This window comes from Panthera leo, chromosome C2 (assembly GCF_018350215.1).
Source record: "Panthera leo isolate Ple1 chromosome C2, P.leo_Ple1_pat1.1, whole genome shotgun sequence".
Classification (NCBI taxonomy): Eukaryota; Metazoa; Chordata; class Mammalia; order Carnivora; family Felidae; genus Panthera; species Panthera leo.
The window spans coordinates 52,643,862-52,668,471 of record NC_056687.1 but is presented as its reverse complement, the minus strand read 5'-3'; the positions used below and the strand labels follow the sequence as shown (position 1 = coordinate 52,668,471).

At 35.4% G+C, this 24,610-nt stretch overlaps 1 protein-coding gene across 8 annotated transcripts in view; it reads left to right on the top strand.

Moving 5' to 3' along the window:
- CBLB (Cbl proto-oncogene B) overlaps positions 1 to 24,610 on the top strand; it is a 221,128-nt gene that overhangs the window by 92,233 nt on the left and 104,285 nt on the right. For 7 of the 8 annotated variants that reach the window (XM_042955715.1, XM_042955716.1, XM_042955717.1 and 4 more), the window contains one exon: positions 8,244 to 8,390. In XM_042955715.1, coding sequence (XP_042811649.1) covers positions 8,244 to 8,390 — 147 coding nt within the window. Of the gene's footprint in view, positions 1 to 6,299; positions 6,401 to 8,243; positions 8,391 to 24,610 lie in introns of those variants that run through there. The other variant, XM_042955719.1, reaches the window with a different exon arrangement.

Below are 24,610 nucleotides of genomic sequence, written 5' to 3'. Positions count from 1 at the left end.
GGGGAGGGGCAGAGAAAAAGGAGAGAGAGAAGCCCTAGTAGGCTCCACGCTCCTAGCACAGAGCCCAATGTGGAGCTTGAACCCATGAATCGTGAGATCATGACCAGAGCTGAAATTAACAGTTGGAGGCTTAACTCGACTGAGTCACCCAGGTGCCCCCAGATTTTTAATTCTTAAAGCAGCTTTCAGTAAAATTTCTTTTCATCAAAGTTTGGAAAGTTGATGCCTTACTGTGTGGCATTTCTACTGTTTTTATATACTGCTTCTATTTGTATCTGTTCATTGGCACTGTTTTGGGGTCAGGAAAAACTTTCTTATTTATAGTTCTTAAAATGTCATGAGCCTTAAATATAACACTTATTGAATATCTATTATGCATAAGAAGCTTTTAAAAATATAATAAGACTTTTCATTCTCCAAAAAAAAGAGTTTTGCTCTGATGGAAGTGAAATGCAATGTGTATATACATAATCATGCTGCTCTTCAGAGAGACTATTGGGCTGTGGCAGGTAATGTAAAGTGGTGGACGTGTGATAGATCACACCTGAGAAAGGAATACAGGAAAGATAGCGTGGGAGTAATTTTTTTTTTTTAATATTTTTATTTTTGAGACAGAGAGAGACAGAACATGAACAGGGGAGGGGCAGAGAGCAGGGAGACAGAGAATCTGAAGCAGGCTCCAGGCTCTGAGCTGTCAGCACAGAGCCCGACACGGGGTTCAAACTCACAGACTGTGAGATCATGACCTAAGCTGAAGTCGGACACCCAACCAACTGAGCCACCCAGGCGCCCCAGCATGCGAGTACTTTGAGATAAAATTGGTACAAGTGGAAGCTCAATAGGCTGAGGCATGGAAGCTTTGTATCAGAGAGAAGGAAAGGATGGGTCACCCCAAGGTGTGGAGCAGAGAAAGCAGGAGACAATTTGAATAGCTGGAGGAGAGCACACAGAAATGGTGAAAGAAATGGCAAAGGGGGGACACATGGGTGGTTCCATCCATTAAGGGTCCGACTCCTGGTTTCACCTCAGGTCATGCTCTCACAGTTTGTGAGTTCGAGCACCACATCAGGCTCTAAGCTGACAGCGTGGAGCCTGCTTGGGATTCTCTCCCTCCCTCTGTCTCTGCCCCTCCCCCACTCGTGCATGCTCTCTGTCTCAAAATAAATATACTTAAAAACCAAAAAAAGAAATGGAGGAAGGTAGCTTTGTCCCACAGATGGCAGAAATCCCTGAAGGAAATATTTTAGGAAAAAATTTAAACCATATTTTATTAAGTAAAACCAAAACAAAAACCACCTTTGAAGTGTCAAATGTGATGAAAAATAAAAATTGTGGGGTAGGGAGTGTAACAAGTGAAAGATAATTAAGAATTTTCCATTGGAAACAATACTTCTAATTGAGTAATTCAGATTACTACTTCACTGTAATTTTTTTTTGGTAGTTTACAAGGAATTGCAAAGAACAAAAAAATAAATCTAGATTAAAAAAAAAAAGAAAAAGTGTTGCTTCGGAGTTCACTTTGTTGATGAGACTTGTCTTTTATCACATTACGCCGGGTCATCAAAGTATAGTTTGAACTTCTAGTGTTTCTTTTGAAAAAGAACCCAACAAAGAAAACAAAGTTCTGTGTTCTTGTTGCTTCTGTATGAATCTCACAGCGACGATGACTTCACTTAGTTCACAGAACTTTCATTGTATTTTATCTTAAATAAAAAAGGATGTAGGAATGGATTTTTTCTTTTCTCTCTCAAGTGATAGACTGGTCTACATTTTAAGATTTCTTTTACAAAAGGATACTTGTTAAAGACTAGGTTTAATCAAAACACATCCAATAGTAGAGAGTTTTCTTTATTGAAGTGGATATTGTTAAGCCTTTAAACCAGTTGAAAGTACTAGTGATATCGTACTGAAGTATGTTCTCATCATAAATTTTCCACATAAAACTTGAAATCCTCGAAGAGATGTTGTTAATCCCACTTTGGCATTGCCACAAAGTTAAAAGAACTGACCTTAAAGCAATTATTTTGGAAGCCTTTTTGAATATATTGAGATAAGGTTTGTTGTAGTTATTATCTTTATGTAAACTGTCATAATCATAAGAAATTTCAAAATCCACACAAATGACCCCATTCAACCTTGGAGTTATCTAATTCCTAGGTGAAGTCCCATTCGCCTTACTGTACCTACCCATTGCAGGGCTACGTTCTGGTCAGTTCTGTGTCACTCCAGAAGTTGTAAACTCCTCTGCTTCCCTCACTGATTACCACCGTTGTTCTGGTTCTTTCACAGCATTATTCCCACTGCATTGTCCTGTGCCATTGGAGATGTCTAAGCCCCCTAAATTTATGAAGAGTAGGATTGTGCCATCATCCTTGCATTATCAGTGCCTAAACCAAACCTAGTATATATAGATACTCAAGATTTGTGGAATAAATGACTGAATGGATGAACCCAGTTCTTGTCTATTGCTTGCCGTGGAAGTGTAAAGGGCTACCATTGACAACTGTTGATCTTGATGAAGTGAGAATGATGATTTTTGCCTTAAAGTTGGCCCTCAATTTAATGAACAATAATATATGGGAGAAGAAAGAAAGACTAATGATAGATACTTACACTTTTAAAGAGGTGGTGGGTAGAACTAATAATAACTCTTAATTATTGTTTTAAAATTTTGATGTGTTAGGGTCTTACCTACATGCCTTATTTACTCGTGACAACTCAGTGGGACAAGCATTTTTATTTAAAATTTTGAGGGTGAGGAAACTGATGCAGACTGCTTCAGCGACTTGTTCAAGAGTACACATATAAACCTAGTACTGTCCATTTCAGGGCCACACTCCTTAATATAGAATAGTTGACAGATGAAGCAGAATATCTTTTGAATATCACCTGGGAATTTGTCAAAGGATATTATATTTGAACATAATAGGCATATTTCATGCTTGAGTTAGGCTTAAGTAAGGCATTTGTAAATTGTCCATTTAAAACTGTTTTGGAAAGGAAATCTATTTACTGTGAGAGCAACATCCTTAATTTGAGAGATGGCGTCTTGCTCTTCTTAATAGACCTTTGCAGGCAACACATTCAGGAGTATATGCCACATCGAGATCAAAGGATGCCCGGCGTTCATCTTCCCCAGCCACAAGGTAGGGCTTGGCTTTCCCAGCCATGTTAGTGGTAGGTGATCCATTCTTTAGCAAAGGAAAAAGTCTTTCCTTTGTTATCCAACTTAGTGCAGTTTTGGGACTGACATGGTTTGCTAAATTCCTTTTTAAGCAAGCACTTCAGTTTCTAAGAAGTAACATGGGGAAGCTTGAGAAATTATCCTTTCCCCTGCAACTCTGGTTAGTTTCTGCTCACACTCTTTACTCCTCTCATGACTTGGGGTGGACTCTGAGTGTTTGTTGGTATTTGGACTTGGAAGCTCTGCCTCACACTCCCTTGGAAATATTGGAAACTTTAAAGCATTTGGGCAGGGAATGGGTAAGATCCAGTTTAATTTAAGGCTCTCAGGATCCATCTTAATAATAGTCTGTTCCCACGAGGGAGAAATGAAAGGCAAGGCTTACATCAGCCTAGTCTCTTCACTTTCTTAGGAATCTAAATGTTCCCAAGGTCAAAAACAGTGTGAAATAACTCTATACACCCATCTTGGAGGGCACTACATTAGAAATACAGTGAATGGAAATTGCTCTTTAACTGGACGTGAGTCTCATTTTAAGTGCTACTGTTTATATTCTTTATGTCCTGCCTTTCTTTTCATGTTGAATTTGTTTCACCTTGTAAAGATTAAGAAGAGCATGTTCTACTTTTTAAATGTGAGAATTGAATTAATGGTTTTTAGATAAAAAATGGTCCCCTGTTTTCTTCTACCAAAGGTAGTACATGCCCACAAACTTTAGACCTCATTAATATAAAGTGTCATATGAAGTTTTTCACTAATTCAGCATTTAAAGCTTTTTATTTTTTCCTTGATTTATGACACAGATGTTTCTTGAAAAAAATGCAAGGACTATATACAGTCTGATTAGATCACATTCTTTGTGTCTCTCTCACATTTAGTGGAGGCTACTAATCGAATCCTGATATATTTTTTATGCATTTTTCAAATTTAATTTATCATGTCAAGACGGCTATGTGTTCGGTGTGTTGACCCCGCCGTATTGCATCATAATAATCTGTTCATGTCTCTTTTTCCCATATGATGTGCTGTGTTTATTAAGGGTAGGATTGTATTATCCCTCATCATCATGTGCCTCCAGTCTCTTAGGATGTTGGCTGTAGCCACTTTAGGCTACTGAGACTTACTTCTAAACAGGGAAACTCCATCATTCCAGAAGTCATGCTAATTCCCTCTGGTTCAACCTCACATTCTGTGCAGTAATGTAATCTGACTTTTGGAGAAATTGATTCATACTGTTTTGAAGAAATACAATATTAGGTGGCTGAATCCAGGAAAAAAAGAGGTACCTTGCTGCATGGGCAATATTGACACTGCTGATGCATCCTTTTTAAAATAATGCAGCTAGCTTTCCTTCTCATCCACCCTTCCTTCCTCTTCTTCAAGTTTCCTCTAATATCAGCATCTTTACTGGTTTACCCAGTATTGCCATCTGGAAGCTACTTTTTGATCACTTGGTATTTCAAGATATTCCTTTTCTGAAGCTTATTTCTTAATAAAGGAAATTTCACACAAAACCAGTATTAAAAATGGCGTAGCTTGTGCTGATTAATGGGAGATGTAGTAATTAGTCAAAATATCTCTGATGTGAAAGTGTTGCAGAATTCTTTGTAAAATTAAAGTTACGTTTACAAGGTTATTGAGTCTTTGTGGATGAGCTTTTTTACTTTTTTAGATGTTTTGGGGTAGGGGAGTTTTGATGATAGAAATACACTCTTAACTAGTAATAATCAAATCCTTTATTAACCACTCATCATTTTGGTGTTATGATGAGCAGCAGTCAGTGGGCCTAGGGAAAATTGGCCAAGTATGGAAATTTTTCATAATAAGGAAAAAACATTTCATCTAGAAAGAAGATGTATTGTTGTTGCCTTTCTTCCTCCTGTGGCTAAATGGTTAGAGATAATTATATTCTTGGATTTTGTTTTCAAAATTGGAAGTTATTTAAAAAAAGTGAGAAGGGGAATTAAAGCACATAATGTATAGCAAAATAATATTAAACAACAACAAAGCCCCACCGTTATTGAAAAGACAAAAACCATATGCTGTGATAATAAATTTAAATGACATTGGATAGTACAGTTAGATGTCAGTTCATATCTTGTTGTGAATTACAACTTCTAAAAACTGATCTTTTAAATAATGCATTTCCAAGGTGATCATTTACATGTGTATGGTATGTGCATGCATTTAAAAACTAGATATAAAATAAATACAAATATATATTCTCATCTGTGAAAATTAAGGTAATACAACACTGTTGCATTCACATATTTTTAACAACTTGAATTTAAGTTTCTTTAAAGACTAAAGGCAAAACTATATCTTTTTCCACTGCCTTAGTTTATGCAAAATGTAAAAAAAAATGTGGTGATCCACTTGCAGGAATTAAGAAAGTTGAACTCTTACCTACATTTGATAATTTAAAACTGATTATTTAATTTATATAGGTACTAGTGATTACTACAGCTTCTAGACTGTAAATTATAAAGATAAAATGTTAGTAGTTCTGCTTTAAAGTGTAGTTGATCACATAGCTGAGATGGGTAATCACTGGCATTGTGCTTCAGACTTTAGATCTAACAAATAAAAATGAAGAACATTTGGATATGATTAAAGAACAAAGGCATAAGTGGATGGAGAGCAACCAATTCAGACATAAGGAACAGTTGGTTTACCCTAATTATAGCCATATTGATGTTTTCTTTTTTTTTTCCCCTGTATCTATCAATTGGAAGTTTGGTGGAAAATTAACCCTTTTGCCTAATTATATAAGTAAATTTGTTGCAGATTTTCTAACATGACTTTATGTTCTTCCTTCAACTCAAATTTCAAAAGTCAGTTGCAGCTTGTACTGGCCACATTTCTTCCTTTTGATCTAGTTCTATAGTTCCGTTTTCATTTCCTACAACTGAATTTCTTGTATCTACCATACATACTAAATGAGGATGTATTGACATAAATGATAAGATCAAAGTTGACTAAAGAACTTTCACATTTGGATTAGGCTGAATGGTGTGGCAGTGTGGCTGAATCTAAGAAAGAAAATAATGGAATATTATGTATAACCGTAATGACTTTGCAGATTGTTTACTGTTGCTAAGCATTAAAATATGGCCTAAAGTTCTGATTCCTCTTTGTCATAAGTCTTCTCATAGATTATAAACATTATGGAAATTGGGACAGTTTTGGTTTTCCAATAGAGGTGAATTCATTGAGGTATAGAGTACTTTATACTATTGTTTTCCTTTCATTCCTATTTTTCCTGCTTTTTATCATGAGTACCTTCCTTTATTCTGTATTCATCTTACATGGGAAGTTATAGGTTCCTTTTCTAAATGTTTTAGAAAGAGTGATACTCATTGACATTATTGACAGGTGCATATTGTGTGATGTCTTTGGTACCTAACATGTTTTTGCTTGTTATTTGAGAGTCATTAAACACAAATACATGAATGAAAACGGGGTAAAGAACCATATCTCTTAGTGTCATAGGCTTATTGAAATATTGTATAGTTTTAAATGCATTGCAAATGTGATGGCTTTTTCTGTTAATTATCCTCTATGTTTAGTCCTAAAGCAATTGCCTCCCCCTTCTCCTCACCCTTGGCCCCTCACCACACACACAAAAGCAGCTGAAGCTTCAAAATGGAAAGATATTATATATATGTATCTACTGAGTTCTGGTGATTCTGAGTAAACAGGAATATAAAGAAGCATGGTCAGTTCAAAATTGAAGAGCTCTTTAGTGTTTTGTGTTTCAATTGCTTCTTTACTGGTTAACTCCAGCAGTTTTGGGCTGATTAACATTTTATAAAGTTCTTACGAAGTGGCAGGAAGGAGTGCAGGTGATAGTAGTATTCTGAAGTATGAATCATGTTTTAAACCCTGCCAGAATCCCCAGAACTTACCATGGTAATTACAGTGAAGATAACACCTGCCTTTCCCAACATTCTAAACCACTTTTTTCATACTACCATAACTTTTCCTGTCTTTTTTTTTTTAATGTTTATTTATTTATTTAGAGAGAGCGAGAACACAAGCCGGTGGGGGGGAGGGGGGGCAGAGAGAGAGGGAGAGAATCCCAAGTAGGCTCCGTGCTGTAAGCACAGAGCCCGGTGTGGGGCTCGAACTCACAGACCGGGAGATCATGACCTGAACCAAAATCAAGCGTCAGACGCTTAACCTACTAAGCCACCTGGGTGCCGTGTACCATAACTTTTTTTCCTAAAACAGATTTAATCATATGCTCTGTCTTTTTAATCCATTTTGGTTCCCTGTTCCTTCTAGCAGTAGCTCCTCACAAGGGGAGTACAGTAGAATTGCTCAAGGAGCTTCTGAAATATGAGCATATCTGGAGCCCATCATCAGAAACTCTCATTTCTTAGTGGGAGTAGAAGTGTATTTGACAAAAAGTTTGGTCATTGTTCCAGATGCCTCTTTATTTCACGTCCTCACCAAACTTTCTCATCCTGTGTCATGCCATTTTCTTCCATCTTTTTCTGCTCTTCTCTAGCCATGCTAAACCTGGAAATGACATAAATAGTTCTATTTCATCCCTCTGTACTTTTGTATAGAAGCTGTTGCTAATACCCTGATACCTTCTCCTTCCCTTCCCTTCCTCCCTTTCACTCCAAGTCTTTCATCCGTCAAACTACTTAATTTTCCCTAGATCCTCCTCTGATGATTATTAATCTTTCCTTTCTTCCTCATGTAGAAATAGTCACTCTGACTTTTGTGTTCAGCATTTATATTTGATTATGATTTTTTTTACCTCTCCCATTAAGCTGTGAGCTCATTGAAATCATGTAATTTATCTTGTTCTTGTTTATGTTGAATGAATACATGGATAAATATAAAATGAAAGCCTCTTAGGAATTTAAATGTATAGTTTATATGAACGTTGATTTTAGATGCATTATTCAGTTGAGGTTCACGATCAGCCACTAAGACCTATGTTAATACTATTCATAATTTTATTTTTCATAATATGTATTCCCATTAAAACTTAACATGTGCCTATATATATATTTTTTTCATTTTCCCCCCTCTATGTCTACAGACGAAATCTCACCAAACTGTCCCTTATCTTCAGTCACATGCTGGCAGAAATTAAAGCAATCTTTCCTAATGGGCAATTCCAGGGAGATAACTTTCGTATCACGAAAGCAGATGCTGCTGAGTTCTGGAGAAAGTTTTTTGGAGACAAGTAAGTACAAATCATTATTATCATCTGCATCCATTTTTGAAGAATGACCTCGTCTTACCTCTAGTTCCATATGGTATAGATTTTACTTGAATATTTTGAGACTGTACTTGAGCATATTTGATAAATGTTTTGATTGCTAATTTTTCTGTTTAGCCACCAAAAGTATGCCTTAGTTACTAAATAGTTTTATGTTACTATAAAGCAAATAGCAGTCATACTATTATTTATTTGATGAGCATTCATTGAGTTAAATAGTTTACCTCTAAGAAGCAGAGGTATAGAAGATGGAATCTCTCAGAAGCTCGTATCTTTTTTATAACTTAGTACACACCTAGGGCACGTATACAAAATAAGAGGCAGAAAGGGATAGAGACTTTAAAAATGGCATAAATAAGTTTTTCTGACAATTCAGAGAGGGTAACAGTTGCTTCATGATTGAATGAATCAGGGACTGCTTCTTAGAGGAGGTGGTTAGTAAGCTTGGTTGAGAACTGATATTCAGCTGAAAGAGAATACTTTAGCACCCCACTTCAGGTTTTCTTTGTATCATTGCACAGAGTTTGAGTTGTGTAAACAAGATATAGAAATGAGGATCTTGTGTAAACAAGCTATAGAAGTGTTATCACGAAGTAGCTAGATAAAGATGATTTCCTTTAGATACTTCCTCCCCAGACACAAACTTTGGTGAGCACCCTCAGAATGTCCTTGAATGTAGGCAGAATCCTGGCTGAGTATTAAAGGAGAAGAGTGATCACTTACACATAGATTATTGTTTTTATCCCCTTTTTAAATGTCTATATTTATACATTCACTGGTGAAATGAGACCTATAAAATGTTGGTATATACTTTTGATGGTCTTCATCTTTTGACACTGGTAAATTAACTGTAACAGTGGGTTTCCCTTTTTTTTTTTTTTTTTTTTTTCTCTATGAAGTACTCTGCTTATCTAAGTGCTAAGTGCTTAGCTTCTTAACTTTTGACTTTGGAAGTATTAAAGCCCTTTTCCTATTTCTTAAATAAAATATATTCTGAATGATTTTTTGGCACTAAAGGGGGAAATACGGTTTTTGCCACTAACATGGACATTTTGTGTTCCAGAAATCTAGCTATTTATAATGCTCCTATATCCATTCACAAATGAGAAATTAAAAGGAAAGGTTCATCCTCATCTAAATTAGAATAACAGCCAAAAGTATGCTAATTAAATATTTGTGGACTGTAGAAAGCAGAAAGGCATTGCCCAATTCTGGGCGTAAGAACCAAGAGGATTTCTTGAAGTCACAGCTCATGTATTAATACTTTGAGCCTAATGCAAACAGTTGGTAACCTTCAAAATATACTTTATCTTAAAATTTTAAGAAAACTTACAGGACAAAATGTTTGTGGTATTTCTTTTTGAAAACTGAAAATTCTGGTGAGTTATGAAATTGTTTGCTTGTCAAAAGGTCAGTAGAAAATGGAAAGATTGCTCACACGTTTTTTTTTTGAGAGCAGACTTTGTTTTGCTGGCACTTCGAGCCACAGAGAATTATGCATTTGAGACCTCTTTATTTCCCTTTATTTATAACCATAGACATCAAGGGGCTGAAATTTCTTCCAACTGCTACATGAGTGAAAGCACTATTAAATCAAGTGGGGGATTCTTGAAATACTGATTAAATACCGTCCTTACCTCCCAAACCTTTATACCTTTTTCTTTTGTCTTCACTTCCTTGAGAAAGCTGTTCCATTTTTCTTTAATATTTTACTTTTGGGATGAGAGCCAAATTTAAAGCTCCTTCTGGAACTCAGACATATTTCCATAGTCATCAAAATTAATGATTCTTTTATTAGATCATTGGAGAAACCATCTTTATATTCTCTGTGGGTTTTCACCTTATTTCACAGTATTTTATTGAATGAGCAAGCAAATGAATGAATGATGTAGCCTTTCAAAAGGTTGAATTCTTTTATCTTCCTTATGCTCTAATACTAGTTTATATTTTCACGTAACTTAGTTCTCATACGGAAGCATTTCTGTCATTTATCTCGCTACACATTGAGGACATGTGAGAATGCTTTCATTTGATCTAACCAGTGCCTTTAAACTTGAGACTAGTATTGTTTCTAAAAGCAGAAGCATTGAGGAGTTAGTTCTAAAAACAGCCAAACAACTTATGATTTTCATAAAGTAGTTTTTCAGCTTAAGGAGTATTGTATTTTTTTTTCAAAGGAATGGTCAGAGAGAAAAAGATATTATGCTTGGACTAAAATTGGGACAAAGCTATTTTTCAAGAGATTTTGTAAAACTCCCAAAGGCAGTTTTGGTATTCAGATCTCATAAAAACAGGAAGCAGACAAGATTTTTTATTTTATTATTATTTTTTAATTTTAATTCCAGTGTAATTAACATACAGTGTTATCTTAGTTTCAAGTGTACAATGTAGTGACTCAACATTTCCATGCATTACTCAGTTCTCATCATGATAAACATACTCTTAATCCCCATCACCTATTTCACTTAATCCACCACCCACCTTCTCTTTGGTAATTGCCAGTTTTTTCTCTAGTTAAGAGTTTTTTGTTTGTCTCTTTTTCTTTGTTCCTTAAACTCCACATACGAGTAAAATCATATGGTATTTGTCTTTCTCTAACGGACTTATTTCATGTAACATTAAACCTCTAGATCTATCTACGTTGTCGCAAATGGCAAGGTTTTGTTCTTTTTTATGGCTGAGTAATATTCCATTGTGCATATATACCACCTCTTCTTTATCCAATCACCTATCTATGGACCGTTGGGCTGCTTCCATATTTGGGCTATTGTAAATAAATGCCGCAATGACATAGGGGTGCATGCATCTTTTGAAATTAGTGTTTTCATATTCTGCGGGTCAATACCCAGTAGGGGAATTACTGAATCATATGGTAATTCTAATTTTTTTAATGTTTATTTTTGAGAGAGAGGATGTTCGTGAGTGTGCCAGTGGGGGAGGGGCAGAGAGAGAAGGATTCAGAGGATCTGAAGCATACTCTGTGCTGAGAGCGGAGAGCCCAATGTGGGGCTCGAACTCACAAACCATGAGATCATGACCTGAGCTGAAGTCAGACACTTAACCAGCTGAGCCACCCAGGTGCCCCACTAATTTTAAATTTTGAGGAACTTCCATACTGGTTTCCACAGTGGCTGCAGCAGTTGACATTCCTGCCAACAGTGCAAGAGGGTTCTTTTTTTTCCTCCACATCCTCACCAATACTTTTTTCTTGTGTTTTTGATTTTAGCCATTCTAACATGTTTGAGGTGATAGCTCATTGTGGTTTTGATTTGCATTTCCTTGATGATTAGTGATGTTGAGCAGCTTTTCATGTGTCTGTTAGCCATCTGGTTGTCTTTTTTTTTTTTTTTTTATGTTTTTATTTATTTTTGAGACAGAGACAGAGCATGAGCAGGGGAGGGGCAGAGCGAGGGGGAGACACAGAATCTGAAGCAGGCTCCAGGCTCCCAAGCTGTCAGCACAGAGCCCCACACGGGGCTCGAACTCATGGACCGTGAGATCATGACCTGAGCTGAAGTTGGACGCCCAACTAACTGAGCCACCCAGATGCCCCAGATCTGGTTGTCTTTTCTAGACAAATGTCTATTCATATTTTCTGTCCATTTTTTAATTATATTATTTGCTTTCTTTGGTGTTGAGTTGTATAAGTTCTTTATATATTTTGGATACTAACCCCTTATTGGATATGTCATTTACAAATAAATTCTCCCATTCAGTAGGTTGTCCTTTTGTTTCCTTTGCTGTGCAGAAGTTTTTGTTTTGTTTCGTTTTCTTTCTTCAAGTAAGCTCTATGCCCAACATGGGGCTTGAACTCGTGCCCCCAAGATCAAGAGTTGTGTGCTCTACCAACTGAACCAGCCAGGTGCCCCTAAAGCTTTTAAGTTTGATGTAGTCCAATTAGTTTATTTTGATTTTGTTTCCCTTGCCTCAGGAAACATATGTAGGAAAATGTTGCTACAACCAATGTCAGAGAAATTGCTTCCTGTGTTCTTTTCTAGGATTTTTATGGTTTCAAGTCTCACATTTATGTCTTTAATCCATTTTGAGTTTATTTTTGTTTATGGTGTAAGTAAGTGGTCCAGTTTCATTCTTTTGCATGTAGCTGTCTAGTTTTCCCAGCACCACTTGTTGAAGAGACTCTTTTTCCCATTGCCATATTCTTCCCTCTTTGTTGAAGATTAATTGACCGTATAATCATTGGTTTATTTCTGGGCTCCCTGTTCTGTTCCATTGATCTGTGTGTCTTATTTTTGTGCCCATACAGTAGTGTTTTGATTACTGCAGTTTTGTAGTGTATCTTGAAATCTGAGATGGTGATACCTCTAGTTTTCTTCTCCTTTCTCAAGATTGTTTTGGCTATTTCAGGGTCTTTTGTGGTTCCACACAAATTCAAGGGTTATTTGGTTTAGTTCTGTGAAAAATGCTGTTGGTATGTTGGTACAGATTACATTAAATCCATAGATTGCTTTGGGTAGTATGGACATTTTAACAATATTTGTCCTCCCAATCCATGAGCATGGGAGGTCTTTCCATTTCTTTGTGTCATCTTCAATTTCTTCATCAGTGTTTTACAGTTTTCAGAGTTAAGGTCTTTCACTTCCTTGGTTAAGTTTATATCTAGGTACTTGCACTTTTAAGTGCAAGTAATAATGGGATTGTTCTCTTGATTTCTCCTTCTGCTACTTCAATATTAGTGTATAGAAATGGAGCAGATTTCTGTATGTTGAGTTGGTATCCCAGTAGACAAAAATTTTAGGTGTTACATGCCAAATACTTCCTTTCTGTGCTTCTCAACCTTTTTGAAGTCATGGCAGGACCCACCTCTCTTCTCAGGACTCAAGCCCAGCTGCCAAGAGACTGTGCCTGACTGGAGTCCCAAGGAGATCAATAATAATCATGTGTCAGGTAAATTAGTTTGGAAGGTCTGCATTTGTTAGGTGGTTATGCAAATTCATCGAATGTTTTGATAGTTGAGTCCTGCTTTTGCTTTCTTAATCTGCTGACCAGGGGATAGTAGAAATATATGGGAAAAGAGAAGTGACACTATTGAAGAAATGTGTCTAGGTAAATACTGCAAAATAAGATCAGTACCAAACTGAATCTTGGCACTCTGGAGTGTTCTGCAACTACTCTGGAGTAGTAGTTTAGAGTCCAGAAGCTTTAAGCATGAGCCTGAAAAAATGGGTTACCCACTGTTTAGACCAACAGAAATCCATTGATGTGATTACACTCTGGGTGACATTTTTCTAAGCACGTCAGGTAGCAATTTTGGGGCTAATGGTGCTAAGTACTACTTCATACTGGGGAGATCTGGACTTTCATTTCCAACAAAATTGTAATTCAGTAAGAATCATGGATTCTAAACCTGAATCTTTTTATACATCATCTTCTCTCCATTCTTACTTCAAGTTCTGTTCTTCAATTTCAAGTTCAAACCCTTCCCTAAATTACAGCAGCAACTTTCTGACTGGTCTTCCTATCTTCAGTAACAACCTATCCTGTTGTTCTTAGACTAGTGAGCTCTTTCAAAAAAAACAAAAAACAAAAACAAAAAAACAGAACTAATCATTCCCTCTCTCTGTCTCTTTGTCTGAAATGCTTCCATGAATTGTTACTGCTTCTAGTTTAAAATCTCAAATCCCATTAACATGACCAGCTTTAGGAACTGTTTTTTTCTGGCTTCATCTCTTTGTACTCTGCTCATTCTCAAAGAAAGAACCTAACTACACAACACTTTATTTCCCAATGTGTTTTTGTTTTCCTAGACGGCATCCACTGCTTGGAAAGCCAGTCAGCCATGCCACTTTGGAAGCTCCCCTACTCTAAGGTGGATATCCATCCTCTTTGTTCCAGGCGCCTTTGCTCATATCTGTCATATTAGACTGCAGTGAACTGTTGACACGATCACCCTTCCTAATAGACTAGAAAGGTTTCTTGAAAGCAAGGACCTGCCTTCCTGGATTTGGTTTCTCAGAACCTGGCACACCTCCTGGAATGTGCAGGCACTAATAAATATCAGCAGACTATATGGATAGTTGGATGGATAGGTGAATGGATGAATGATGTTTACTCTCTGCTCAAAATATTCAATGACTTTATTATCTACAAATTGATTTTTTTTTTCTTTTTTTAATCCTTAGTTCCTACAGTTCAATTTCCTGAAAGCCTCCTTTGCCTCTTCTTTCTTTTTTACCATCCCAGAATTTTTCAGGTCTAGGTCAGAAGTCTCCTTTTCTGGGGTGTTCTCACTAATATACATCCCTCCGTATGTTCAACTTCAATAATTCCATGCTTTGTGTCCCTATTGTGTTGTAGACCTGTTTGTGTTATTGAATGTATGTTTACTGTGTGGGTCTTTTCTGTGTGACTATGAAGTTCCTTGTTAACATTTTATCCACAAAATTTCATCCAGATACGTTAGTAGAGTTATTATATGTCAGACTCTGTGTCTAGTTCTTTCACATATGCTAACTTCATTTTTACTATAGTCTTTATTATCCTTTAAATGTATTGAATGTGTCCTTTAGGTACTGTATACATAACAGACAGTAATTGCTGGATTAATTCATGATGTATTTTTCTAGCATTTCTTTTTTACTTCTGTCCTTTTCTTCTGTCAAGTGGGACATTTTGGCTCTTTCCTGACACATCAATTACAGGTTTCTATGTCTGTGCCCATATTGCTCCTCCCTCTTGAAGGTGTTTATAATCTCTGGCATAAATATTCTTATTAATCCCTCAAAGTGTGCCTTGCTTATGATTCTATCCCTATTGTTATTACTAGATCTCTTCCTTGAACTCCTCTACTCTTGCTTATGCTTTGTACTTATTATTTTTGTTGTTTTAATATCATCTGCCTAGTTATTTTACTTCCCATTAGAGTATAAACTCCATGAAATCAGGCTTATTACTCATCTTTGTATTTCCTGAAGTAGCTTAGCACAATGTCTCATATTTAGACTTGTAGGAACTGTCATTTACTTAATTTAAATGAGTTGAGGAGTAAAGGGATGTGTGTGAGCGTCTGCATAGTGAGATAAAGACAGAGACACAGAGTTTGCTCACTTAATTGGTTGGGAGGCAGTGTGCTTACGGGTGCGTGTGTAGGTGGGTGTGCTCAGGCTGTGACCGTAACATTTACTAGCTTTGTGACTTTGGGCAAGCTACTTGCTTTCTCCATGCATCAATTTCTTCATCTATAAAATGTTGATAAAATGACAATAATACCTCCTATCCAGAGTTGTTGTGAAGGTTAAAAGAGTTAAACTCTACCTATAAGGCATGTAGAATAGTGTCTGGCACATAGTAAGCCCTTTGTGTTGTGGAATAGTTAACCAGTTTAAACCTTCAATCTCCCTAAAGACTCCATTATATTAATTATTCTGCAAATAATATAGTTAATATTCAACTTCATATGATGGGTGTTCCACAGTCCCTAGAAACATAAAAGCGAAAGCCAAAAATAAATAATACATTTTCTAAAATTTGGCATAGGACAGAATATAAGAAACTATCTTGCTTACCATGGGGGGAAAAATGATCTATTTAAAGCTCAGTTCATTGCCTCTACCTTTGATTTCCTGGGGAAGTGGTATGGACCTTCTTTGGTTTCCTGTATTTTCCTTTCACTTTTAATAAGAAACAAAGGACGATAGTTTCTTTACCTTTCCAGTGAGTGAGATATGTGTTTTTCTAGCATAATAGCTAGATCAGCCATTTCCTCTACTCAAAGAAAAGGCAGCTTAGTCATATTTAATTAAAGGAGGAGGTACACAAGAGAAATTAAGGACTTTCACCAGGTAACTAACTGTACAGAGAGAAAAAAAAAAAAAAAACTGACCTAGAACTCAAGGAATGCTATTTAATATTTCTATTATTTAGGCAACTTCTATTGTCACCTTTAAAAAAAAAAAAAACAAAACTAAGGCTGTTTATATTAATAAGGAAAATGAAATTACAGGCCTATTTTGTTTGACTCCTTATAACAAGATACATAAAAGCAAATAAGATACCAAATTGTAGTTTTCTACCTTTAGGCAGTATGTATTCAATTTGGGGCGATAGTATATCCAGAATTGGTAAATATTTGAAACCAGTTCTATTCCATTAGAAAGGTGCTTAAGGAATGTCACAAATACTGAATTATTTACTAGAGCAGACCGCTCAGGCACTGTGGAGGAGCTGGTATTTTGGGTGGGCTGCACATTTGTTACTAAGGAGTCTAGCAGTCTGTTGGGTAGAAAATGCTGTGATTGGGACTGAGTTGTTACAGTCTGCTGGAGTTCAAAACAAAGGTACAGATAATTTCAAGTTTACATAAATGCCTTCATTTTTTTCCTTCTCTCCACTCTGAATCCTTTACTAAGTTACCTTTACCTAGCAAAAGCAACATGATTTAGGTTCTGGCGTTCAGCCTTGAAATCTGATTTCATACAACCAAGAGTGTGTTTACAGAGTAGACACAATTCAGTTGAGCTCATAAACTGATCTATAACCCACATTTGTATTTTTCAATTTACAGTGACTAGCGCCACTGTCAGGCAGATGAGGATATTTGTGTCCCCATTGATAATTGATGTGTGGAGCCATATCCTATCTAGAAAATTCCTTGATGAACAAGGAATCCAAATAAAAAATAGTGGTTTATGATCCACCATGGGAATTACCCTGTCTCAAAGACCAAAGTACTTGTAACTATTAATCTCTCTCTTGCACTGTGTTTTGAAAGCTCTGTTCATTTCTTCCCCTTTGTATTTCTTTTTCCATATACAAAGTTGCATTTTTAAAACTGTTCTTTGGAGCCCTGAGAACAATGGGGAACCACTGATGGGTTTTAAATAGGAAAGTGGTCACACTTGGATTTTAGGTGGCTGACTCTTGCTGAAGTAGATATAATGAATTTGAGTAGTGGCTTCCAAACCCATTTGATTATATTCCTTATTACTAACTTATTATTAAATACTTTTAAGCATATTATTTATGATCTGAATATATACATATATTCTTACACAAATAATGTGTATTCTCATATGTAATACAAATAAAAGACATATAATGTGAATTTAAAAGCTACATAAAAATGCAAGTAGAATTTCAATATTTTCTTCCCATCTAAAAAATAATCATGTTAAGGTCTGACTGCCTTCCCCCATTAGAACCTGAAGAATTAGAAATAGGAGACGGATAGGAGGCTATTGTAGAAAACTAGGTACAAATTATAACATACATAAAATCAATATATAAAATAATATATAATCAGTACACAAAATAAATGTACATATATATAAGTAAAAAGTACATGACTTTGAGAGTGACCTAGAGATAAAATTAACCATACTTGACTATTAAGATATATGAGGTAAAAGAAATGAGTCAAGTGTGATATCTCAATTTCTGCTTTGAACAACTGGGTATCCTGCACTGAGACAGGAAAAGTAGGAAGAAGAGGGGATTTGGCAAACAGACAAGTTCAGTTTGGGGCACCTAAATAACTCCATGTGATATATATTAGGTTGGATATACAACCTTGGGGGTACGGGAAGAATATAGAATAGGGATAGAGATTTTAGAATTGACAGTGTATTTATGAGAGCATACAGAGTAACAACCTGTGGAATATTTTTCCTGGCCTTATGAAATGTTTAATTAAAAAATTAGTTGGTAACTTTTAAAGATTTATTTTCCACAAAAATATTGTATTGAGTTTCACTGAATAATTGGGAGTGATGGCACCACTAGATCTGAATTCTGACAAGGCAGCATTTGGCTATACCTGGGTCCCAGCTTGCCCAAGTTAGATGTGCTCTCCTTCAATTCATTGCAATCCTCACCTGGATCTCTTTACTTATTTCTGTTAACTGTCTGGTCCCTAGATATTTGAGTTCACATTCTCTGAAAGCTGTGTGAAGCCATTGAACTAAATGATATAGACCATGGAGAATGTGCAGGGAGAATGAAGAGGACAGATCCTTAAAGAATTCTGATGAATGAAGTATCCAGAGGACATTTAAGAAAAGGAGGAATGGTCAGAAAAGTAGGGGGAAAAAACATGAAGAGTGTGTGGTGTTATAGATGCTAAAGGAAGATAAGATTTAAAGAAAAAGGGAGATGAACCAGATAATAGTACTAAAAGATCAAACAAGATAGACTTAAAAGTTTCCATTAGATGTAGTAACAAGGCGCTTATAACCTGATTTATTTTCTATTAAAGAAAAAATTCTGTAAGTCTCCTTTACAACCAAAGCTTTAATAGGTTCCACGTGTTTATGCAGTTTATTAAATGAGGATTTTAGAGGTTTGGAAGTTTTATATTTCTTTTACCTCAGTTTGACTTAGATATCTATCAGATTTCGCCCATCGATTGTTAATTTATTTGACCTACAAAGAGAGACTTATGAAGAGTTTTGTTTCATTACTGGCTTTGTTGTTTATAAGACAGACTGGACTCTTAATGCTAAAAGGAAGATCATTTAAAGCTTTACTTAAGCCCTTCTGTGGCAGGACTTTCTAATTTTAGGATCTACAACTTCCTGATTTTGTTTAATCTGACCTCAGCAGATCAAAGGTATTTTGCTGTGATCCATGAGCTATTGTATCTTACGTGTTTTACAAACCTACCAAGTATCACTGACCTTTCAAAGAAAATATAGTGAAGCACAGTTGGCTGTGCGTGAGAAAGAAAAGAACAAATCCTCTTTTGTTTTAAGACCAGAATCTTTGTTTTGCTATGGTCAGTGGCTAGTAAGTAGAAAATGAAATACGGAATTTTGACATATTCTTATGGATTGTATTTATAGTTCCTCTTCCCATCCCTTTTCACCAATAAACTTTATTTCAAAGTCAGAAAATAAATGAAATTATGTACAAAGTAATTTCATGGCTCTAGGAAATTTATCATGTTCAAAAGTCAGGCTGTGAGACCAGAAGTCAGAAAACCTCAAACTTCTCATATGAGTGAGGTTAGTGAGAAAATCAGGAATAATGTTGAAGAAGCTATTTTCCTTGTTTCTGCAATCTTATAAAAGGTGTTTGTAAATTTCAGAATGTGAAAATGAGAATGATACTTGTCTATTTTACAGAGAATTAATGAATGTCCATACTATAGACAAAATGTCACAAACGTTTTTGACAAAAATAATCACAAATACCCAGCATCTGTGTCTTTCTGTATGAGAGTCAAGAATTTTCACAGGAATGGTTAGATCTAATTATGAATATCCTTGATAACCATGGTTGCCATCCTGTCCATGATGAGTTGTGAGGCAACTACTTGACCAGAGTTTTAATATGTTCTTTGTGTGGGTTGCTGGAAAACATGTGCTTTTCAAAAACAAACAAAAGCATTTGTTTTGAGAAACAATTGTGATGGCAGAGTAAGAACAGTATAGCCTGATAACAATCTATTTTCATATTCTTTAACAAATTACAGAAGTTATTATAGAAAAAGATTAGATGTAGGAAATAACTATAGATATAAGTATCAACAGATTGAGGAACCACAGTCCTAATATTTTGCATCCATAATAAAAATCAAAAGATATAAACGGTCTTATGAATGTTTCATTATCTTCAGAACAAAGCTAGCACTCAATTTAAAGTTACTGACACTAAATACATCTTTGTTGGTCGAAGTGAATTTTCTAACAAAATTCAGATGAAATTAAAAACAGGAATGGGTTAATAAGGATAGAACAGATTTTCATTTTGTTTAAAATCAAGATGACATTTTTACCTCCTTGAGCTAGAATGAGTTTTAAACAACTAGGACCATCACCACCCCCACCGCCACAGCAACAAAACCAACAAACAACAAATAAACATTGACTTCCTTGTTTATTATTCAGCAGGTACTTCATCCGTTCCCACATTTCCCATTCTTTTTCATCTTAGATTTTTATTGTCAAAATGTTTAAAACTGTATATATTAAGTTTAATAATACATACAGGGAAGCACATAAATCATAAGTGTAAGGTGAAGAATTTTTAAGAAGTGAACACACCAATGTAAATGCCACCCAAATAAATAGCATATTATCTATAATTCAGAACACCTCTTACCCCCAAACCCTCAGCAAGTTCCATACAGTCACTGTTTGCTCATGGTGTTCTGACTTCTAGCATCATTCAATCCTACATAGTTGAAATCATACAATTATGTTCTTTTAAAAAATCTGGCTTCTTTTACTCTTTATGTTTATGAAATTCACCCCTGTTCTTGCATGCGACACACTCTTCATTCTTGCTCCATTGTACAGCTGCACTATAACTTACCTATTGATTCTGTTGGTAATGAACGTTAGGTTCTTCCTCTTTCGGATTATTATCAGTAGTGCTATTATGAACTTTTTCTTTTTGTATTTTTAAAAACCTGTGTATGCTTTTCTGTTGAATGTGTTTCTAGGAATGGAATTGCTGGCTCCTACTTCCTGCACAATTTTAGCTTTAGTAGCTTCTAGTATTCTAAAGTGGCTTACCAACTGAATCACCTATGAGTAGTGCCTAAAGGTTCCTGTTGTTCCATATTATCTTCCCCAACTCTTCGATATCCTTTGTCTTTTTTTTGCTTTTTTGTTTTCCTTCATAAGCCATACTGGTGGGGTCGAGTGGAATATCACTGTCTTTTTGATGTACATTTCTCTGATGCTGAATAGATCTTTGTTGAACGTTTTGATTTCTTTGTGTATATGAAAATCATTTGCTCAGTTTTTTAGTACTTATTAATATTTAGATGTGAATCTTTTGTTGTTTATATGTATGTAAATAGTGTCTCCCAATATGTGGCTTTCTTTTTCACTTTGCTAGTGATATCTTTTCATGAATACAGGTTATAATTTATCTTTTCCTTTATCCATTGAGCATTTTGGGCCCTTTTTAAATTTTGGCCTGCTCCAGAATAATGAGGATATTCTCTAATTTCTTCTTAAAAAAATAAAAAAATAAATAAAACACTTTAATTTTATACCTAAATATGAAAGAGAAAACAATAGTCTAAAATTAATTTTTATATGGTATTAAGTAAGGGTAGTTTCTTCTGTATGTATATCCATTTGACCAAGCAGCATTTACTTAAAATGTCATTCATTCCCCACTGCTGTTTAAATCTAGTGGATGTTACATATCCAGTGTCTAAATATGATTGCATTTCTTTCTAAAATTTTTGTTTTGTTCCATCTATTTGTTTATCCTTGTGCTAATATCACATTGTCTTAATTATGTAAAGAGTAAAAGTTTGTCAGTGTTGTTCCTATTGAAGATTGGCTTGATTATTCTTGGCTTTTGACATTTGCCTATAAAGTTTAGAATCGGCCTATCATTTCCTATTACAGAAATGTCTCCTAGAATTTTTGACTAGGGTTATATTAAATCTAAGCACCAATTTGAGAATTATTGATATCTTTACAATATTGAATCTGCTAGTCCGTTAAAGTGTTATATCCCTCTGTGATTGTGTGTTGTTCAGCTTTTCTTAGCTTCATTTCTACTTATTTAATATTTTCAGATGCTATTGTAAAAGTCAAGTATTTTTAAGTTTTATTTTCTAACAATATATTGCTTATTTATAGAAATACAACTGATTTTTGTATATTGGTTTTATATTCAGCAACCATGTTGAATTCTCTTATTTCTTCTTTAATCTGCAAATTCTTTTGTATACATATACTACACATATAAAATCATGTCTCAGACAAATACTGTTATAATTCTTGTTTTTAAATGATTCCTGTATGATTACATAATGTACTTTAAAAGTTTTAGTATATTGGGGCGCCTGGGTAGCTCAGTTGGTTGGGTGACTGACTTCGGCTCAGGTCATGATCTCATGGTTCGTGGGTTCGATCCCCGTGTCAGGCTCAGTGCTGAACACTTGCTCAGAGCCTGGAGCCTGCTTTGGATTCTGTGTCTCCTTCTCTCTCTGCCCCTCCCTTGCTTGTGCTCTATCTCTCAAAAATAAAGAAATGTTACAAAAATTAAAAAAAAGTTTTAGTATATATTTTATTTCTTAGGATATTTATTAATATGCTCTAATGGCTTGCAGAGAAAAATAAAATAATCACTCATACTCCTACCACAATCCAGTTATCATCAGTTAAAATGGGTATTGTTATCTCCAAACATTCTAGATAGTTTTCAGCATTGGATCATAAAGGACATACAATTTCAGAAATGCAATTCCCATTTAAATATGCCATGGACACTTTTCCATGACAATATTCTTTTTTACAACTGTTAATTACTGTTACATATTATATCCAAAGATTTTAACATTTCCTATTACTACTATTGAACATATTATTTTAATTTTTTGCTACTATGAACAACACTGTATTGAAGAGATTTATGGGTAGATATTTGTGTTGCTGTGTATTTATGTGTATAAATATATATACATATAGATATATATGTGTGTGTGTGTATACTTTTTTTTTTTTACATAATCTTGTTAGGTGAAATCCCAGAAGTAGATTTTTCAAAAAATATAGGCTTTTGACACTTGCTGCCAAATTGCCTTCTAGAAATGCTGTATAAATTCTCATTCACACCAGAAGTATATGACTTTTCAAATACTGTAGACTTTGTTGAGATTCACACCTTATGTGGATTTTTTTCATATGAATTAAAAACAAAACATATATCCTTTTATGAACTTGTAGTGTCATGAAAATGTTTTGCCTTTTTTTTTATAATCTCCTAACATTTTTTGTCTTCCATTCCTTTTACTGTTTTATTTTAAACTGCAAGATTGTCAAGTTAGAATATCTAATACACTTTTCAACTTTTACTGAGAAGGAGAAAGCCTGGAAGATTGAGTGACTTGTCAGTTGCTGACCTACTGACACTTTTGCAGTTTTGTTTCCCTGTATCTGTTTTTATCTGAAAGGCCACTAACTCTATTTTCAAGTCTAAAAAAATACAATTACTCTTTTGTTTCTTGGTAAATAGACCAAGACTTATTATCTAATAACAAAATTGTAATGTAGCCTATGTTAAGTTCTTATCTTTCCTGATATTGTATGAACAGAGTATAACTCTTTTGTCTTCAAGTTTTCTGTGTAGTGGAGAAAGGGAGTGGAGCCCAAATTTCTGGGCTCCTCCTCCATGTAACATTCCCTTGCCTTCCCTAGACACAGTTTAATTTAATTACACAAATTTTAGTTGCACACCTTGTCTGTCTTGTACCGAGGTGAATAAGATGCGGTTCAAGGAACTTCATCCTATGAGATTTCCTAGGCACCCTCATCTTTTTCTATAGCTTTTGCAAATGGCACAACATAGTCTATTCACAAGTGGTTTGAACATGCCACAGTACCTGGAACATGTAAAGTCTTTCCTAGGCAAATTACTCAACCTCTTTAAGCCTCAGTTTTCCCAACTGTATCATGAAGATAAATATATTGTCTGTCTTGTAGTGTTATCATGACAAACTCTGGTAATAGACATAAAGTGCGTGATGACTGGCAGAGAGAGTAGACCATCAGTAAATGGCAGCCCTTATTCTTACTCCTATTGCAAGTCTAAAAAATCCTGAAATCATAATTATTATAAGTTTCTGGCTGACCACTGGCCTTGTATTCCATTCTTTGTGGATTAACAGTTACTTGTGCTTTTCAATAGATTTTGAAGTTTGAATTAACTTGTAATCACAGTGATTTATAATTGAAAGTGGCAAAAGGACAGATTAAAATATTTCTGGATTAGGGAAAGCATGAAGCGTTTATGTTCTATTTGTTTTTTTTCTTCCTCTTTTCATATTCCCAGATTTCTGTTAGCACAATGAAGTTTGTACGTATTTGTAAAACAATTTGTCATTAATATTTTCTCTGACTTGCTTCATCTCTAGGGAAAGAGAGTAGAAACCACTATGTGTTGTTGCTGCAGTTTAATTAAAGGTGTGAAAAGCCATCCTCTTCTTTTTCCCTCCCCCCATACACATCAGGAAAGAAGGTGGTAGCAACTTGACGTCCTATTTGGAAAGGTTGGATCCTTAGTGCCACGGTTTCAGAACAATATATTTTTTGTAAGAAGTCATTGCATGCTGGGGCGCCTGGGTGGCTCGGTCGGTTAAGCGTCTGACTTCGGCTCAGGTCATGATCTCACGGTCCGTGGGTTAGAGCCCCGCATCGAGCTCTGTGCTGACAGCTCAGAGCCTGGAGCCTGCTTCACATCCTGTGTCTCCCTCTCTCTGT